Genomic DNA, 22,168 nt, shown 5'->3' on the forward strand with positions numbered 1-22,168 from the left:
CTAGGGTCGGCTGCTATATCACAAATCCTCCTAGTGTCTCTATTCTGTTTAATATAAACAAGTATGTTTTGTGGGGGAGTTCTCCCATGGCTCAGCCATATAATAGGTAAGGACAAAAGCCACAGTGATTTCTGCAATGTTAACATCCACATATAAATGTCAATGACAAAATCTCATAAGGAAGTCTTGGGTACATAAGCCACCAACAAGAGACACTCAGATCCCATTATTTATTGTCCTATTTGCTTGGGCCTGTATTCACAGAGCTTAAATAGTCCTGGTGCTGAGTTAAACTGTATAAACTGCTGAGGCAATCAGGATACAAATAAGCCACAAAAGCACTCTCTGATCCTTGGAGCTGTGCAAACAGGTCAAGCTTATTGCTTTAGTGAAGAAATGGAAACGGTAGCAAGGAAACATTTTTGGGATAAATGAGTTTTGATGACACTGGAATCCTTCCAAGGCAGTTGTTCACTGGATTTTTATATTGACTTTATATGGGGCATCCTGAAATAGACAAGTCATTTTCTTGGGTTTTGGTTTTGTGTTTTCAGATTTGCTTTTACATTTATTGATGCAAATGAATGCAACGATTTCAAAATGCTTAACTTCCTGCCTCTGTCACACACAGGATAATAATAAACGACTTAAAATTATAACTTGTAAAAAAATATTGTAATATTAGATACCACATGTTTGCCTTGATTTAACCTGTAATTTTTGTATGGTTGTTTGTTATTTTTTGAACCTGTCATTGATACTGTCTCAACCCAGATGTTTCGAAGAATGGAACTTGCATTATTTTTAACATATTGTTTACCCAATACTATGTCAATTAATTCCATAATGTTGTATATTGATACTGAGGCCTTGTTGGGGCTTTTAACTGACCAGATCTTTACTCTGTTAGACCTATCTTCAGACCATAGAAGGTCTCCCCAAGAGGCCACTGAACTTATCTGGACAATAAGACGCCGAACTTTATGCTAGGCATGTGTTTGCAAGCAATGAATCTCAACTGAACTTGAACTATGGTTATGCAACAAGGTGGAGGAATCCACCATGGGGGGAGGGGTATGGGAGGGGTGGGGGGAATCCCCAGCGCCTATAAAACTGTACTACATAATACAATGTAAGCAACAATAAAAAAAAAAAAAAGAAACCAAAAAAAAAATATTGTAATATTGCTTAAATAAGTATAAAATAAACATAATTTTATGAAAGATTGTTTTATACCTTTCTTAAAAACAATGATTAAGTATGTTGTGCCAGACCCGGTAGCCTAGCAGCTAAAGGCCTCAACTTGCACTTGCTGGGATCCCATACGGGTGCTGGTTCACATCCCAGCAGCCTCATTTGCCATCAAGCTACCTGTCTGTGGCCTGGGAAAGCAGTTGAGGACGACCCAAAGCCTTGGGATGCTGTACCCACGCGGAAGACCCAGAAGAAGCTCCTGGTTCCTGGCTTCAGATCAACTCAGCTTCTACCATTGCAGCCACTTGGGGAGTGAATCATTAGACAGAAGATCTTCCTCTCTGTCTCTTGTCCTTTCTGTGCATCTGACTTTCCAATAGAAATAAATAAATCTTTATAAACAAAAAAGAATGTTATACTACCATAGACTTGATGATTTGTAATTACCTTAAAGTTTACTTTATATGGGCTAAATGATCAATTTCCATTATTACTGTTTGTAGCCATTGAATATATTGCCATTAAATTGAGGTCTTTTGCTTCTTATTCAATAAGCTTTTAATTTGCTAAAGTATTAAGCCTTTTTACTGTAATACAACTTCAGTGTATTAGCTCAAAAACTTAAAAAAAAAAAACAAGAGAAGAAAAGAAGATAAATGTAAGAGAAGGAAGGAAATATGTTGCTAGAACTGCATTTTAGTGATCTATTAAAACTAATTAAAAATAAAAGGCAACATAAATTTTTGTTTCAATGATAGCAAAACTAGGCTATAAAGTTTTTTTTTTATTGGAGAAATACATTGTTCACACTATGTTTCCATATAAGTAGATGCTGCATTAGGATGCAATTATTATACAACATTAACAAATGACATTGCTTTTCCAGTAAACTGAATGGTCAAAATGTGGATACCATAATTTTATTTCTTTTTTTTTTAAAGATTTATTTTATTTTTTATTGGAAAGGCGGATATACAGAGAGGAGAGGCAGAGAGGAAGATCTTCCGTCCGATGATTCACTCCCCAAGTGAGCGCAATGGCTGATATTATGGCGTTCCGAAGCCAGGAGCCTCTTCCGGGTCTCCCACGCAGGTGCAGGGTCCCAAAGCTTTGGGCCGTCCTCCACTGCTTTCCCGGGCCACAAGCAGGGAGCTGGAAGGGAAGTGGGGCTGCTGGGATTAGAACCAGCGCCCATATGGGATCCCGGGCGTGCAAGGCGAGGACCTTAATCACTGTGCCACCGCGCCGGGCCCCATAATTTTATTTCTTTACAAACCCTAATGCACTTTGCCTCTTTCAGATTGGCACATAACATGCACAGCAATACTTTTCGAAAAATAAACATAATTTCTGGGTGTATGAGTGTGTTTAAAAATTTAATAAAATGAAACCAGTTACAAGAATTAGGCACCTTCTAATACATGGAATATTAATTCATGTACTTTAAATACATTATATCAAAATATATAGAAGCCTAGCAACATATAGTTATGCTTTTAAAACTAAATTCACATTTGAAATAGTAGACCCTGAGGCTCATCTGACCATTCTACAAACGAAGGAATTCTGGTTCTAGGGCAGTTAAATAATCTAAATCATTCACATAGGAAGTTGTCTCAAGTAGTTGGGTCCCTGCCACCTGGTGACAGTCAGATGGAGTTCCAGACTGCAGACACTGGCGAGGCACAAGCCAATTCAACTGTGACCAGTTAGTGTGAGAATCAGCCATGGAATATCAGTCTCCCTCTCTTCTTTGCTCTCTTTCTCCATCCTCTGTGTGTATGTGATTTCCTTTCTATTACTCTTTAAAACAAGTAAGCAAATCTACACAAGAATAATAAAACAAAACTAACAAATCAATATAATATATATAATAGATGAGCAAAAGGGATAAAATTTAATGTAACATCAACATGATACAAAGATCAATTCTCATGTGTAGCATACTAAAAACTGTAAAATGTTCCATAGTAACTATATAATTTTCATACATTTAGAAAAATAAATAGCATCTCTCATTGGGAAGGAAAATTTGAATGTTATAAAGATTCACTTTGAAATATAAAACCAATAATTTATCACCAGAAAAAGTAAAAACTATTATAGATACCTTTAAACCTCCACTATAACTGCTTCATAATCAGGGTAGCCCAAAAATTATTTTTGACTCTAAAACAGAGGGTCCAAGGTTATTTACAATTTGTCAGTATGTTAATGCAATACCAAGAAACCAACTCTTCAATGGATATGAGAACATGCTGACAGAATGGAAATCAACCTATAGTATAGTAATGTACATGGATTCCTTTTGATTCCAAACTACTGTTTGCCATCCAAATGTCCTTTCTTCAAGCTAAAGAGAGCATACTGGTGATTATAAATGAATAAAACACAGAGACAAGTTGTGAATATATTAATGATTAATAATGCCAGATAAAAGCTGTCCATAGTAAGAGTCTTTCAACTTTCTGAACTTGTAAATTTCTACTAAAAGTGACCTACAGATAATCCATGATCCTCATTTAGCAACTGTCCTTCCTGGACATACTAGCTGCTGATAATTTTATTATAGAAATTGTCTGGAAATTCTGGGGACTCTTCCAAACACATTTACACAGATTTTTATTTCTTTCCACTCATTAGCTTTTAGATGGATGAGTTCCAGGTTCTTGGACATTGCAGATTTTACATGAAAATTCTTCTAAGTGCTCAGACTAGAAATTAGACCATTGCCATTCAATTTTTAAAAGAATTTTCCAGCTAGTTCCTAGAGCAGAATAGTCTAATAAATATGATATGAAACAAGCTCTTCTTGAGGCCACAATACTCCCTGCCCCTTTATTTCCAGTCTGCGTAACTTTCAGTAAGCCAAAATTGTGAGAACTGGAGTCATGAAGATTAGGAAAAGCTTCATCGGGGAATCCCCAGGTGCTCTGGAACTTGTACAAAGGGTTCAGAAGCAGTCACTCCTGTTCCCCTTAAAGAAAAGAAAATGTTTGAGTTGTAACAAGAAGCAAGCTGCAAAGGTCAGCATCAACAAATTCGTTTTTTTCTTTCTTTAAATACACAGCGGATTTCAATCAGTGTCAGACAAATTACTATAAGTGACCAACGTCCTCAGCCTCCTAGTTCAGAAAAACACAAGACTGAAATAGGTGAAAAGCTTTGCTCTTGCTGTTGTCTTTTCTTGAATAAAAAGAATATTAATTTGCATCTTTTTTCCTCTGCATCTCATAAATCTTCTACGTTTTCTGGAGAAATCCTATGAAAGACTCAAGATGCTGTAGCTACTACAACTGTTTATATTGAAAAATCTGCACCAGTGGAAAACCAGATGATTAAATATGCCAACATCTAATATGTAAACATTTTAAAGGAAAATAAAAATTAGGCTCTTCTTAGAAAATTCATAAGATATGTAGAATTTTCCAGAGATCAAGTTCCAACTGTGCTATTTAATTATAGAAAATAATCAAAATATTTTTATAGACAAATTTTTGTTTCATGTCAACTTACAGACAAATATTTGTTTTATGGCACTATAGCCTACAAAGTATGATTTGCACACAGTGGTGTCAATATTATTCTTTATTCTCTAAAAATAAAGAGAAACCATACTCATTGTTTCTTTTATTTTCTTCAATACATATTTATTAGACGTCAGCCTTTCTTGTAGTTTCCTGAGATATAAAAAACAGACATTCCCTGCATTCATGCAATTTAGCAAGCATGACAGATGATGAAATGGAAAAAAGACAATATAAAAACAAACACCTCTGGAGTGTATTTACAAGTAACAGTAAGCAATAAGAAGAAAAAATAGAGCAAAGCAGGAAGTTGGAAAAGGAAAGTGAACATATAGGAGCTCAGAGAAGGTCTCTACATTAGTGGTACTTGAGCAGACGGCTGAATGCAAATAAGAGTATCATGCAAATACTTAGGGAACTAATCTTACATGTGGAAGACAATTAAGGAACTGCTGGTACTGCTGGCAATGTGAGCACACACCACTCTAGAGTGCCTGGGTTTGAGTCCCAGCTACACTGGGACTTGCATTAGTAAGAAATTCTAGCTTCTTACTAATGTGTGCCCTAGAAGGTGGAAGGTAATGGTTCACGTAGTTGGGTCCCTCTTACCCGGACTGAGTTCCAGTACCCTGGTTTTGACCCCAATTCAGCCCTGGCTGTTAGAAAGTGAAGCAGCATATCCGAGTCTTTGTCTCGCTGTCTTTAAAATAATAAGCAGGAATAAGAAGAAAAAAAAAAAACAAGTGCAAAGGACCAGACATGGAAACATGTTAAACAACAGAAGGCTAACATGGTCAGAGAACAAATGAGATCAGTTATAGCCCAAGGCCAGATAATGGAGGGCTTTGGAAACCATGGAAAGCATTTTAAGACACGTTTCTAAGAATCACTTAACAACCCCTAGAAAGATGTTGTTAATCTCTTGACAGTGATTTAGAGCAAGAAATACAACAAATATCCAAGGCAAAAACTGGGAGACAATGAAAGCAAGAATGAAAACAGAAAGCAAATGGAATCTCACCAAAGGTACTTTTAAAACTTAGCAGTTAAGCAGCAGAAAAGTGGCTAGACCACTGTCTGGCATGTGTCCTAGGGGACATCACCATTACTTCAGAAAACCTTTATCACAGTAAGTATTCTTAAAATTCAAAATATTGAAGACTTGAGGACACTAAAAAGCTAGAAAAACATCACTTATAAACTTAGTGATAAAGACGTTTGCTTTGATTAAAGCAGAAAATTGAAGCTGTATGTGGCATAGATTTCCAGCGGCATTCAAATCAGATAACAGACTAAGGTAATTCCCATAATAAATCCCACCAGGGGTTTGCACCTAAGCATAACACCAAGCATGTATTATAAATTACGACTGAGTGAACAGGGTACTTTCCACCCACTTTGGTTACTACTGCTTCTAGCATGTAGGGCAGTGTACCAGTTAGTACTATGCATAACATCACATTGCAGGCAAAAACTGAGATAATAACTTTTGATACCCTATTGCATGAGTAGAACATGTTTCCCCAAAACTCATGAAGCTCTTTAAGTGCTGATATCTTACGGATTGATTGAATAAGGGTGAAGACTCATTTTAACAACGTATCTGAGAGATACGTTCTTTAAGTCACTGGGGACATGACCTTGGTAAGTAGTTTCATGTACTTCAGTTCCTGTTCGTCCTACGTTCTCCTCTACCTTCCAGATAGACAAAAGAACCAAATCTTGTCCTGGCAATAGGAGCCTTAGAATATTTCCTATCTTCCTCACTTTGCATGTTAGGTTTGAATTTCAATAAACAATGCATACTTTCCTCCACATACAGAAACAAAGACCAGTTAAGCTCTTTACTTCTGTGTAAACTTTTCAAAGAACTTGCCATCTCTCAATTTTTTGCCAATGAAACATAAATAAGAGTAGAACAGGTCTTTCAGGCTAATGAAAGGATTGCATAGTTACATACATTCCAAACAAAGTTAAACACAAAATAAATATTGAATAAAGGAAAACTGTTATTATTAACACTATTTATTAATGAGATTTTTTATTGCTTCATTGGTCAAAGAAAAATGCTTTTTGCACTTGCCTCCACTGTTCTAGAGAACACTTATTCCTATTTCAAGCTCACACAGTCTCTCCTCTGTGAACCTTCCTTAACATAGTTCACCTCCTTAGTGGAGTGGCAGTTATTTCTTCTGTAGTCTCATGGAAAGTTGAACTTGCCCCTTCAATACTATTATTTATACTGTACTGATTAACTATTAAATTGAAAGTTCGTTTTGATATTTGAAGACAATGGTTCTTTCTCATTGTCTCCCAAGGCCAGGGCAGTAACTGAAGAATAATAGACTCCTGTAAGTATTTTTTTCCAAACTAAGTTTAGCTGATGACTATGTAAAAGTACATACATATCTCGGGCCTGGCGCAGTGGTGCAGTGGCTCAGTGGTTAAGGTCCTCGCCTTGCACGCCCGGGATCCCATATGGGCGCCGGTTCTATCCCGGCAGCCCCGCTTCCCTTCCAGCTCCCTGCCTGTGGCCCGGGAAAGCAGCGGAGGACAGCCCAAAGCTTTGGGACCCTGCACCCGTGTGGGAGACCCGGAAGAGGCTCCTGGCTTCGGATCGGCATAGCATCGGCCATTGCGCTCACTTGGGGAGTGAATCATTGGGCGGAAGATCTTCCTCTCTGCCTCTCCTCTCTGTATATCCGCCTTTCCAATAAAAAAAAATAATAATAAAAATAAAAATCTTCTAAAAAAAAGTACATACATATCTCAAAACTTTCTAACATCACTGGGAAATCATACAAAAAAGTTGGAGAATAACACCAGGATCAACAGAGTCAACAGGTTCAACAGATTCAGCCTACAACCTGATAAAATAATAAAATGCATAAGTATGCCTGAAGTTTAGGAAAATCTAAATCATATTAGTATTTTTGTTGCTGTTGATGATGAATCTTTTTTTTCCTTTTTTTGGATTTATTTACTTTATGATACAGTTCCTAGGCTCAAAGCTTTCCCATTAGCCATTTCCTCCAACAACTGATGTTTCCTACATTATTACAATAACATAGTCCTGCAGAGTGATGGACTTATGACTGGCTTTGAAGCATATTAGTATTTATGAATTTCTTTTCAACTTTTCTCCCATTATTCAGATTTGCCGTGCCAAGTTTAAGACTCCTTCATGTCTAAACTATGCCATTTCATACTTTCCTATTCTAATATCAAGTTTATGAAACTTTTTAAAAAAACAAGGGAATGCTTCCAAGATAGAAGTAGAACCAAATAAGGAAAGAGAAAAGTATGTAAAGCTATTTTTCTTTGTGCTTATAATTAAAAGCATATTGTGTCTTGTGTTTAAGAATGGATGTAATGGAGATAAAACTCACCAATACACTGAGCGTGACACCCACCCTATGCTTAAGAATTAAAAGAATTTAGAAATATAGGATGATGGTTCAAAGTCAAGTAACAATTATTGGAGTCTAACCACCCAGAAATAGTTGAAGTCAGAGTACTTTTGTGATATTTGAGAAAATTTTTGCAAAGTAACGTAAAATACAGTAAATATTGGAATACTTGTGGATTCAATGAGATATTTCATTTATTTTTGCTCATAGCAGTGTTCAATTACATGCCTTGAAGAAATAAAAAAGAAAACCCCCAGGATCATTTAATAGTAATCTTCATATTCATGCAGGTTCATCCATGTTGTTTAATATCTGTTGGGGGTAGTATATATCATCCATTAATTGAACATTGCAATTATGAGGAAATATGTTGCAATGACTGGATTATGAAATAGAAAGATGGTGCAGTAAATGAAGGTACAGAGCTATACTCCGCGCCCCTCCCCCACCACTAGTCTTAAAATGAGGGCAAATGCCATATATTTTAAAGATGGGTTTATTATTATGTCACCCAAGCATGGTGAGGTAATCACTCAAATTCCTTCCAGATTGGAGATTGTGTAAATACCTTGATTAGTGACAACATATTAAACATCTACTTTTTCAGATATTTTGAAAGTAATTCCAGAGTCAGAATTTCACAAACATTTCCTAACGTTCCTGCCATTAGCCCATGCTTCCTATCTTGAATTCTGAAAGCCAGAACTACACATTATTCTGAGAAAAATAAGAAATTTACAAATAAGTCAAAGTTAAAAAACTCATGAGTGGGTTTAGATATAAACTATATCATTTTCACTCATCCCTTTCATGAAAATTACTTTAACAGTAGAATCAAAACAATCCAATTTTCTTAAAAGACTACTGTCTGCTGTAAAGTAATAACATGTTCTTAGGGATTTCTAAGTGTGTATCTTGGAATTTATAACTTAAATGTATAGTTTGGAAAATATCAATCATTGATCACGAAAGACTGGTTGCATTTCATCATGACAAAGTGATAAACATAAGAGCTTCTATTCCTATTTCCTCTTGTAACTATTTCATATGATATAAAAAGTGCCACATAGTTTGTAAGATTAGGGGAGAAAGTCATTCAAATAAATACAATATATGTATATTTTTCAAAAATGTTTTCATTGAATGTTTCATGAAAATAAGTTCAAAGGATTTAAGCTTATACTCAGATAAAACGACAGTAGTAAATATAGATGCAGAGATAATCTGAAGCAGAAAGGAAAATGATAGAGTTTTAATAAGAAAAACTAGAAGGGGATATGACATTTTGGAAAGAAAAAATGAATCATAGCCATAAAGAAAGTTATTTTATAAGTTTGATGAATAATTAGTTATTTAAGTTTATATCATGATACATTGCATCAAAGTCATATGCTTTCTTTTTGACAAGTGTGATCAATCTTGTTTTAACTCAAGTAGCCTCAAATATCATTGTATTGTTCTTTTTGCAACTTGCTGCAAGGAAATCTGTATAATGCTTGAGTAAAACTGGCTCTTTAATTATTTTAAATTTGGGGTTCCTTTGAAAATAAGAAAAAAACACCAGTATTTATAGCTCTGTGTTCCTAGCACATCAAAAATCTATTTTCAGAGAAAGAAAGCTCACATTATCGTATTCAGGAATCAAAAGTCTATATTAAGGAAAATATTACAGTCTTAAGAAGACTCTGTTAAAAGAAAAATAGCTATCTAAAGTTAAATTTATTTTGGTAAAAACAATAGCTTAACATAACTCCTAACTAATTGTGCATTTTCCAGATATGTTCTTTTATGAGAACTGATTAACAACATATCTCAGTATCTCTCCTATTTTCTTATACCAGTTAGCAATAGGAAAAAGCACACACATTATGGGTGGAGCAGAGTACAAGACAGAAGACTTCCACGATTCAGTTTACTCCCTTATACATCAACCTTTTATTTCTGAAAATGTTATGAGCACTGGTAGGTTTGAAAAGTTAATCATGTATATTACATGCAATAATATTTATTTCATCCAGAAGATGAACCCTCAAAATTCTCCAATGAAGCAGTATATAAAGAACAACAGTCCAGTGTCTTTACCCAGTTTTCGAATATCAGTGACCGCATTATGGTTAGCCAGGTAAGCTATATATTTGCTAAGCATGTGGTATCAAACAAAGGCAAGCTATATCTTTCTAAGAATAACTTCAAATTGCTAATGTGTCAGGCAGTAGAGGAAGCAGACATTTTAGATAAACAGTACAGAATTCAAGTATATATTCATTATAAAAAATAAGTACCTTAGTTTATACGTAGGTTGGACCCCTAGTGTGTTACCATAATTTCACCATTATAGGATTTTTCCTTTATAAGATTCTAACTCCTTTTATTGCCATCACACTATGAAGTAAAACTGAAATATACATGGCTAATCTTGAAGTCAACTTCAACTAAAGAGAAAAATCTCTTCTTCAATGATATCTGAAGTGGCCTAGGCATTTTTTAAAGTAAATGTGATCTAATTTATTGTGTTTTCCCTACAATTGCATTATTAAACTGGTTTAAAGATGTTCATTTAGTTTACTTATGTTCCTGGTAATATATACCTTACAGGTAGAAATCACTGTACAAATATTTTACCTAAGGTTTTTGAATTTGTCTAGTCGGCATCCCCAATATCTATAAAGCTGAGGTTAATTTTTTTAAACACAAGAAGTTTATCAAAGAGAACATAAAGAGTAGGATCAAAAATAAAGTATTAACCACTAACCATACAGGTTCAGAAGTGGGAACTTGGCCTTCTCTTTTCTTAAGCAGCAAAAAGATGTATGTCAACAATCAAAAACTCACTGATTTATGCACAGTAACCATGTGTCACCTCCAGAAATAAACTAAAACTAAGATTAAGACATGTAGTCTTCCATATAAATACAGCATTGAAATTCAACAGCCACAAAAACAGAAAGTCACCTACCACATCATTTTTTTTAAATTAACCTTTCAAAACTTCCTCATCATCCTACTTAACTAGAATCAACCATGTATCTTTAGAAGCAGTAATTTTAATGCTACAATACAGCATATTTTAAATATGGAAACAGCAGGTAACACACTCAATTTAGCACATTGTGCATTTATGTATTCTGCAACTGACCCATTCACATCATAACCATGCTCCGAATTAAGAATAAAACCTGAATGTCCCATTTTCCACATTTCTAAATCACTGTCGTTACTTCTAGCATGTGAAAAGCACCACGCATGCCTCCACATCCCATCTTACCACGTATGTGCCACAGTGAAGCGACGACGTTGCCGAATGCTTTTATTCACCAGCAACTTTCTGAAAAAGCATGGTGAGTTCCTCGGTGAACTGCGTGGAGAAATTTTAGGCGATGTGGGTCTGTTTCCCGGTAATCTCGGAAGCTCAAGTTCTAAGTGCATTTGCTCTTTGAAAGTCTTTATGCAAACCTCAGATTCAGAAGCAGTAAGTTCCTTTGAAGAATTTTTTGCTGTCATGTCTTGTAGGAGTGTTAGCTTTCACCATGCAAAACAAAAACCTCCAACATACCAGAGACACTGCTGCAGGTCAGAAGGCTTATAAGTCTGCAAACTCTTTCCAGTTTAATTTGGGAAGCTGTGGCTCCAGTGTAGGAGCTGTTCAGAGCAAAAGCAGCATACTCGGAGAATGGCAAGTCAGGCTGTCACAAGGAGCTGTATCAGGCTGGCTTTCCCCTCTGAAAATGCGCCAAAGTGCTTCCTATGTCAGTAGCCTCCTTGTGGATGAGGTTTGTCTGCAAGCTACACACTGACACACACTCAATTCATTCAGCTGAATAAATCAACTCATGCAATATTCATAGCAGCTTCTGATAAATCCTTTGCATGTATTTTTAAAATCTTATCAGACAACCTTCATTGATGAATGGAGAGTAAGCAATGCCTAGTCCCCTAGTCACTTGCTTTGTTCACTGAAAAAGCAGAACCAGCATTTGTGATGTTTAAAGTCTTCATTGAGAATTATCCTGCTCCGTAATGCACACAACAGTGACTCCACCTACCAAATGCTATTGGCTCAGGATTATTTAAACAACTACATTCTGTTTCCCCCTCAACACCCCTCAGCTCTCAGATTTTCACAGTGTGTGAGGTTACTGTCCTCATCAGAGCGAAAACTGATCAGCCGGGATTGTCAGTCTAATTCAAATTGCCTTCCACATTCCATCTCTGAATGGAAGCACTAATTTGCCAAAGTTTTTTTTTTTCTCTTCCTTCTCCAGAAGATTCCAAACTACATTAACATAACAAAAGCAAACAAAGAAAGTCAGCAAACAGGAAAACATTGGTTCTGGTTCATTTTCCCAACGAATTTAAAACTAATTTCTATTGGCATAAATATGACCCTATTCATTCTAGTTAATTGTTCATAAGTTGCTCACGTTGCCACTCAACTTAGAGCACTTAAGACAGTCATAGCTTTTGAAAACTGAAATAGAGGAAGCAAGTTGGGGATAGGACTATTCCTAGAGCAAGTGCAAGGTACCAGGGTAATCACTATGTATGTATTTGTGATTTACAAGTAGGGACACAAGACTCAATGCTCGTGCAAGGGCATTTATGCTTAGGAGTGTGTATGCGTGCATTGTGCACACAAGGGATGCAGGTGATACATATGTGCATGCAAGTTGAAAAAAATGTCTCAAGTTCTAGAATGGATCACTGTAACCTAAAAAGCCATTTTGAAGTACAACGGAATGCAGCTTCTGTACTTTAAAAGGCACACAAAAATCGAAAAAAAAAAAAGGATCATGATACTTGAAATTCTGGACTTCTGTGAAAATTGTGTAGAGGCAATAATTGCAACTGGGGTCAGACCAATCTCAACTTAATCTGACAAAGCAAAACCAGGGCTTGTCAGCCAGAATGACAAAAGAGACTGATTCTCAGTACGGCTTCAGGGGAAAAGCAAGAAACATTCATTTTTTGTGAATGTATGAGGTCTTATGTCCTCATAAAACCAATCACAAGCATGGGAACTTCAAAAAGTTTGTGCAAAATAGAATTCAAAGCTCAGTTTGTTTTGGTTTCAAATATATTCCATACATAGTTTTTTTTTTCATAATGTCCATTTTCCATGAACTATGAAAATCCTTTCTGTGTTGCATACTTCGGCTAAAAATATGCTAAATGGCTGAACAGAGTATACGTGAGGAGAACCGCAGGTAGGAGTGGATCCCAAACGTGCCTTGGGCAAGTGAATCAAACATAATAGAGGAAGCTTATCCTAGGTGTTGGCAGGGACTCTCTACACATGGTTTTCCAATCACTAATAAAATATATTATGAATAAAAGCACTGTTACATATCTAAATACATATTGAATCCTATGAGCCCCCTCTCAGATTCTCATTCAAAAGACAAAGAGATACACAAAGCTAGAGAACTTGAAAGACTTACCAAAGTCCCACAGATAGTTCATGTCAGAACTAAAATTAAAACCCTGCTCTTCTCCCAACTGAGACAGCATTCAACTAAAAATTTATAATTTACACACCTAGGCCCCAAGGTTTATGTTTCTATATCTGATTATATTAAACAGTGTTATTTGAGGACCCATTTGATCAGTGATATCATGAATGACAATATAAATAGCATTTATTTTGCTCTATTATGAAAAAGTGAGGATACTCTTCTAATAATATGAACCGAAGTTATTCTGCTTTTATTCAGAATGATTTACTACCAAAACATAAAAACTTGAAATCACACAGGATATTTCTCATATTTAGTTTTTAAACCTGACAAAATATAGTAAGCATTTTCAGAATTTTTGCCACAAAACATTTAAGCAAATTTCACCACCCTTTTAACTGTATATAAAATACAGTTACAATTTTAAAATGTTAAGATAATCTTATCTTAACCAGCATAGTAGTATGACTCTAATTATATTCTAATTTTTCATTTTCTTTTATATGAAATCAAACATTATTTTATACATTACTCTTTCTACCTACTATAATAGCCAAAATCCATTTACAGGCATTTAAAATCATTCTAAGAAATAAAGTTCTCAAAATAGGTAAATTAAAGTCTACTTAGTCAATAAAAAACTGGGAGTTCAGAAGAGTTAGTTGCATTACTAAAGCTATAAGTTAATCAGATTACTTGAAAGGTTGAATTATTTATCCCTGAAGGTAGAAAAAGCAAGTTTCCAGATAAACTCATGAAGATTTCTGTCTAAAGTCAACATGCAAAAACAAAAGTGAGAAACACTATGAGGAATAGAGAAACCAAAGATGCAATTGAGAAAAAAAATAAATAACAGTCTAGCTTAAGTAAACACTCAGCTGTGCTTCAGCAAAGAACACTATTCTGATGAGAATTGGAGAGAAAGCAAGTGAAGTTTAAGTTTTCTGTCCAGTGCCTAAAAGGAAATTGATGAATAAAATGAAAGCTTTCCTTTCCACATATAATTCATAGCCCATGGCACCTCAAATGAAGAAATCAACACTGTTAAGCCAATTTATTGGCATACAGATATTTGTCCTTGGGAATTATTTCAAGATTCTAATTATAACTATGCCTCGATTTTAAATAATAAAATTCCTGGTATCTGCAGGCTATCAAAACTGTAAGAATAAAGAATTTGTCACAAAAACATAACATTGATGGATTTCAATAGTTAAATGGTAAATAATAACAAATAACGTATTGTTTATTGCAAATATTACGGAAAAGATTTGTATTTTTATTGAAATAAAAGGTAATTTTAGGAGCAGGTATTTAGATAGTGATTAAGATGCCGTCCTTCCACACCAGAGTACCTAGATATGCTGCACAGCTCCAGTTCCACACTCTAACTTCCTGGTAATACACACTGGCAGGCAGCCAGGACCTCTCAAGTTGTTGTACCCTTGTCACCATCTTGGGAAACATCACAGTGCTCTCCACATTTCCTGTCTCTAGTTCCAGTTCAGGCATAGTTGTCGTAGGCATTTGGGGAGTAAACCAGTGGATGGCAACTCTTGTTCTCTCCCTGTCACTCAAAAAAATTTTTTAAAAAACTTTTATGTCAGTTATCATTTTACATCTGACTGACACAAAAGTAGAGTATTTTAAAAACAAAACTGTAATTTTAGTGAAATGTTACACCTAATAACACTGTACTCAACATGAATGTTGCAAATTTAAAAAGAACTGCATATTTGGGGAAACAAAATATTTATTTTATTTGAATATTTATTCAAAAGGTTTGTTAACAACAAATAAACATAAAATTTCAATACTGACAGGCTTCAATTGTGTAAAGATACATGGTATCTGTATTTTACTATCTAGCTTTTCATTTTCTGAAACAATAGACTATCCAATTATAGATACACCAGATCCCTGCCATCAGCCCAAGGCAAGGTACTAAGGTCAAAAGTACATCAACTATGGCAGCTTCCAGCAGTATGTTCTCTAATACAACAGTCCAAACCGTATAACTTGCTCATCACAACAGCAGTTTCTCTTGACTGTTCTATTTTTATTTTAATAAATGAAGGTACAGAATTGTTCTAAATGATCAAAAAAATATAATATTCAACTGAATAAGCCAATTACCTTTTTGTGAAAGGAACAATTGCTTGCAACTTCTAAGAGTAGAGACGAAACATACTTATTGTACACCTAACATATTTATTGTATACCTACTAAGAATTAGACATGGTAGTGAAAACTTCTAGCAAATTACTTCTTATGCTCTCACAAACTTAATACAAATATTATTTTTTTCTTCCATAAAATATCAATTGTATGAACTTTTAGTACTAGGCTGAGTCTTGCTCAATACAGTACTCTTACAATATGAAATAGAATGGAAGATTAGACAATAAATATTTGTAGACTGAATGTTTACTTTCAGATAAGAACATCAAAACATGAAGCTTGTGGCTTTTCAGGAATTTCCCAATAACCAAATTCACTTCCACTGGAGCATCTATTTTTTCAATATTTTTCAGTATTTTTTATTGTTTTATGACACAGTTTAATGGGCCTTGGTCTCTCCCCCTCTTAAGTTCCCTCCCTTCCTCTCTGTTCTCCCCTCCAGTTACAATGGGAGTCTTTCGTGAATGTTCACAAATCCATCATGTTGCTACTGAGGAGAAGAGGGAATGTATGTTCTTGGTGTTCTTTTCATATTACTGGATGTCTTTCTTTATAATTACTAAATGCTTGCAGTTATCTACCATGTTACTTTTAGCATTGTATAAATTCTTCACTTTCATCCAAGATGTTATTTAATTATTCATCATTAGAAAAATGGGAAGCACTGCTGATAGGATTTGCAAGCTGGTGCAAACACTATGGAAATCAGCATGGAAAACACCCAGGCAAATGAATATCCGCCTACCATATGATCCAGCAATACCACTTCTGGAAATATATCCAAAGGACCTGTTACATGAGAAAACAATATGCACCCCTATGTTCACAGCAGCACAATCAGTAATTGCAAAAACATGCAAGCAATTGAAATGCCCATCAACAGAGGACTAGATAAGGAAACTATGGTTCATCTACTCTATGGAAGACTACTCATCTATAAAAAATTTAAATGCATCTGTTTGCGGCCAAATGGGCCCAATTGGAGACCAGTATGCTAAAGGAAATGAACCAATACCAAAAGGTTAGATATCATATGTCTGCCTTAATATAATCTTATGTCAAATCTAAAAATTGTACCTGTGAATCCTATCTTATTGCACTTCCTAGTTGTTTGTATCACACATAATAAGATCTTGTGATGTAACCTATTACTCAATATATCATGAGAGACCAATTGTGTGTGATCACCTGAGATTGTCAATGTCCCTCTTATCACCGTTATTATTAGTATACATGGGTAATGATAATCTAGCCCTTACTCCCATTAGAGCCACACAGGTCACATGCTATCATTTATTTCCAAAGGAAGATGTTGAACATTCTTTTGCACCACCCTAGGGTCACAAGTCTGATAACACCATGGAGGTGAAGATCCACTACTATTTTTCTTTGAACCCGTGGTGAACTGTACCTAAGAGGATGTATAATGGAAGCATAGTGTAAATACATATGTCCAGAGATAAGTATGTTCCCATGCATGCAGTACAAGGATGGACTCACAGAGAAACGGACAACTTCCTACACTGGTAGAATACAGGGAAGGAAGACCTCAGTGCCTATTAAACTGTGTCACAAAATGAAGAATAAAAAAACAGGAATCTTATCTCATAGATTCCCATACCTGACATCATATGGTTCTTAGAGACACTTCTATTCCACAAAGGATTCCCACTTGAAGCCCTTGTGTGACTCCATATTACAAAAAGCAAACACTAATGTCCATTGTCCTCAAGGTTCCTATATCAGCTCTCCCATTTCCAACTCTAGCTCCTCTCTGACTTACTCCCCAGCACGCTCTTCCCTTATACATATTTTGATTTTGATTTTGATTTTTTATCTATAGAAAGCAAACAAACTTTATGTTTCAAAATACAGATTGATATGTAGAGTGCTATTCTCCACCTGGTCCTCCCTCCTGCCAGCATTCCCCACCAACCCTCCTCATTTTTTCTTACTTTCTTTTAAAAAAAATTATGCAATGGCATGCTTTCAATCTCAAATACAGCCTTAGTACTTCATTAAATAAAGAATTCACCCAATAGCAAACAGATAAAAGGGCCCCATTATTCCTCAAGAATATAAACAAGGTTATAAATAATAATCAAATCGCAAAACGTCAATCTCCCCCACATAGATTACATTTTTCTACTGTATGTACTAGTTGTCAACGATAAGAGAAAACACATGCTTTTGCGGGGAGGGAAGGCTTATTTCACGAAGCATAATGGTTTCCAGTTGCAACCATTTTGTTACAAAAGACAGGATTTCATTCTCCGTTCTGGCAGGATATATTTATATATAATGTATGTTTATCACATTGTCTTTATCCAATCAAGTGCTGATGGACATCTCAGTCAATTTCGTATCTTACACATTGTGAATTTATCTGCCACAAGCAGGGTGTACAAAGAACTGTCTCATGTGCAAATTTCATTTCCTTTGGGTAAATTGCCGAGTGTGGTACTGTTGGGTTATGCGGCAGATGGATTCTCAGATATCTGAGGAATATCCAAACTGTCCTCAATGATGGTTGTGCATGTTGGACAAGCTTTTTGCTTCACTTATTTTCTCATCTTCTTCCAGAATTTACCCAAATACCACTACTTTGCTTAAGTCTTCTGTAAGCCCACTTTTTAAAACTACCATCTTCCCCATTCACTTTACTTTTTTTTCTTAATACTTCCCAGCTAATGATGCATAAATATTACTTACTCAGTTATTTGGCTTCTATTATTCCCTCTAGAATTTAAATTTCAGAAGGGAAAAGGGTTTGTTGCTTACTTCTGTAATTCCAACTAACAGCAAAGTACTTGGCACATGAATCTTAGTACTGAAATAAATAGTAGTTAAATAAATAAATGCTGGTCTTCTCTATGCAGAACAATAGGAGATATGGATCTTATTACAAATATGGCATAATATCTTTCATGTTAGATAAAAGCCAAAGTGTTATTAAGCAGCAACCTTTTTTTCACAATTTTATGTATTATATTCACTGTCTAGACTTTACAATTTTCTTTGCCAAGAATACATTGCCTCATTCATTACCATTAAATTCAAAAGAAAACTCTTCAATAAAATCTTTCCAACTTGTAAAGGGAGAGGTAGCTGTGTCTGCTCATTTGCAGCCCCAAGCTTTGGGTGGGTCAGACTCTCAGAATGCTCTGATCTTAGTACATGTTTTCCTGTCTTTCGCCTTGATCGAAATGGTCTCCCAGGACAAAAGGTATTAGATTCATCTTTGTATCTCTACAGCCTGACACTGCATTCTGATTAATATTTATTGATTAAAGTATGAATAAAATATGAAGTTAGTTACCCAAATTATGCACTTTTGTTAGTACTATATTTTTCTTAGTGTTCCCAAAGCTACTCCAGTTAAATGCCCTTTTTCTACTTAAGCTTATATATTATTCCAAACTAAAAATAGCTTGGTTTTTGAAAATAATAACACTTATTTTTATTATTCTCATCTTCACTGCACTGCAGTGCTAAAGTATAATATTGGCATGTTTAATATCTATTATTTAGGCTGCATACTGGCAGGACAGACTTATCAAGCACATCCCTTACTATGGTTTTGGCGGAATAATTAGGTGCTTCTTTTAGTAGGTACATTCTGAGAAGGCAAAATCACACAGAATGAAAATGCTGAAGAAGTCTCAGCTTTGATTTGCCAGGTCATTCTTAACATTAAGATATATTAGAAAGAATGAATCAGACACCAAAACACAGTATGTCCACACTAGAAACTCTTAAATATCCAACTAATAATTCAGTTAATAATGACTGCTTGTTACTTTGGAATTCAAATTTCAATGGACGATGTTTTCTAAACCATACTAAAACAGAATGCTTCACTTCCCAAACAGCCTATGCAACTGAAAGGGTTATTTCACATGAGTGTAATAGGAGGGATATACATACTGGAAACAAAGGCTTATACGGAAAAACTTGTCAAAAAGGGCTGGATTGGCTAACCATATTTCAAGTGCCAGGATCCCACTGGTTCGTTTCCCAGCAGCTCCACTTCCCATCCAGCTCCCTGCATGTAGTCTGACAAAGCAGCAGAGCATAGTCAAACGCCTTGGGACCCTGCAGCCATGTGGGAGACCTGGAAAAGCCTCCTGGTTTCTGAATTCAGATGATCCCAGCTCCATCCTTTGTGGCCACTTGGGAAATTAACCAGCAGATGGAAAAATCTTACTCATTCTCTTCTATCTGTGAATCTAACCTTCTAATGAAAATAAATGAATCTTAAAAAGTAAAAAAGGCCTAACTTTGTCAGGCAATAAAACTACCTTTTCATGTACTGTTGTATGGAACTTAACACATGTAGACCCTGGAAATAATCTCCACAACCAGGGTGCAAAACATGTCTATTATTCCAAAAAGTTCTCATTCTAAACTTGTATACCAATATTCTCCTCCCACCCCTATTCCCCAGCATTCTTTGTTCACCATCATTGAAACTGCATCTTTTTAATAAGCTTGTATAAATAGTGAAACCAGATTAACACAGCAAACATACTTTAAGTTCAGCAAAAACGTCACATTTACTGATAGTTTATTCATTTCTATTGCTAAATAGTATTCCATAGTTTGGTTATTCATTCAACAGTTACAAGAAATTTGGGCAGTTTCTGACTTGGAGCTTTTGAAGACTTCCATATGCAAGTTTTATTGCAAACATATGGTTTCTCTCTACATAATAAAGAGCCAAGAACAGGATTCATGGGCCATATGTTAAATATATGTTCATCTTGATAATAAAATTAAGCTGTGTTCTTGAATATTTGCTGTATGATTCTGTATTTTTTTTTACCAGTAATACATGAGAGTTCCAGCGCTCTGCTGTTCATCAGGACTTCTTTTTGCTAGCGTTTTAGCCATTCTTATCAATGAACAGTGGCATTTTATACTAGTATTAGTTTACATCTCCCTAATAAATGATGTTGATCACCTTTCCTTATGCGTATTAACTATCTATATACTGACTTGCCCATTCTCAATGATGGTGGATCTTTTTTTCTCATAACTGGATTTTCTTCCCCAATATGTCTACTAGCATTGACCCTTCAGATTCTTCAAATAGATGCTCTATACTTTCTGTACAAAAACTAAAACTATATTTGATAATAAAGACAGAATGGATCATATTGCTCCAATATTACTTGGAAAAAATCCTTCAGTACAGTATCAGTTTAAAAATAATTCCAAACTTTCAAATTGAATTTATAGTTCATACTTTTGCTTCATCAATTCTTCTGTCAAAGTCTTTAGTGTTTACATTCTTGATGTCATTTTCTTTCATCTGTGGAATTTGTAGCTGGGATCATTTATTATAGTTCACTCTTGCTGTAATTAGTTCTCAGAGCCACTGAACATTGTTATCTCCAAGCAACAGAAGTTTCGATGCCTTTTATAGCTATTCAAAGAGAAATCCTTCTAGAAGTGGACACTGACTTCTAATCTGTATCTAATCCTGATCACTTCCCAAGCAACAATACTTTTCTCACTGCTGTGTGTGGTGGCATGGATATCTTAAAGCATCAAGACCCAAAAGGGACATAATCTGTCCCTCATCCTTACTGCCATGTTACTACTAAGTCAACCATACTGAGTAGGCACTCTCTGCCAAGAATGAAATTCCTGTTGGGAAGCTTGGGTTACAGCTGATATTTACATATCTGTTACTGAACATAAAATCCAAAATTTGAAAGGCCTCATATAATTCCTATTGCAGTGTGACTTGATGAACCTGTCCAGATAATGTTATTTTTAATGAACTTATTCTCTGCTTCACATTTGGTGAAAATTTCCTATAAATACATGCCTTCATTAGCAAGGTAGTTTACTACATAGGAAAGTTTCAACATCAGCCTCATAGTCATTTCCATTGATTATGTGCCTCACAAACTTCTCTATGGTGTTAGAAAGCAAAGATCAAAAGCTATACTTCATGTGTTAATTTCTTTATCTAAAGATAAGGCATATGCTGTCTGGACCTGTGGTAACAGTGACAGATCCACAGAGCTCTGAACTTCACTCAGGGTTATTCTTCCTTTTTCCTGGAAGATAATACGTATTAATAGACAGACAGCTCTATCAATCCATGTCCTGTCTATAGAATCTCTGAAAGAACTCTTTTCTTTCATCCTGTCTATACTCCCTTTATTCTGAACTGGTGGCATTTTGGCCAATGTAAACCTTTTTAAAACTTTTGCTGATTTCACATAAATTGTTCAGTTCCCAAAACAAGAAGTACCTCCTTACATCTTTTCTTGATAACTACCTCTACATTCTTTTCTTTTGCTGAGATGGTTAATTGGATGCATGAATCACACGCCTAGACTTATCAGCAAATAGTCATCATTTCACCCCCCACCTCTGGGTTTTCTCT

General features: G+C 35.4%; 1 protein-coding gene across 4 annotated transcripts in view; it reads right to left on the reverse strand.

The window, feature by feature from the left end:
• Positions 1-22,168, reverse strand: part of PDE4B (phosphodiesterase 4B) — a 449,962-nt gene that overhangs the window by 353,905 nt on the left and 73,889 nt on the right. The window contains exon 2 of one of the 4 annotated variants that reach the window (XM_040978412.1): positions 21,976-21,985. The exons of 2 other annotated variants lie outside the window; for them this stretch is intronic. In XM_040978412.1, coding sequence (XP_040834346.1) covers positions 21,976-21,985 — 10 coding nt within the window. Of the gene's footprint in view, positions 1-11,396; positions 11,846-21,975; positions 21,986-22,168 lie in introns of those variants that run through there. One more of the 4 variants, XM_040978411.1, reaches the window with a different exon arrangement.

This window comes from Ochotona curzoniae, unplaced genomic scaffold (assembly GCF_017591425.1).
Source record: "Ochotona curzoniae isolate NIBS_2020 unplaced genomic scaffold, NIBS_Ocur_1.0 contig_291, whole genome shotgun sequence".
Lineage (NCBI taxonomy): Eukaryota > Metazoa > Chordata > Mammalia > Lagomorpha > Ochotonidae > Ochotona > Ochotona curzoniae.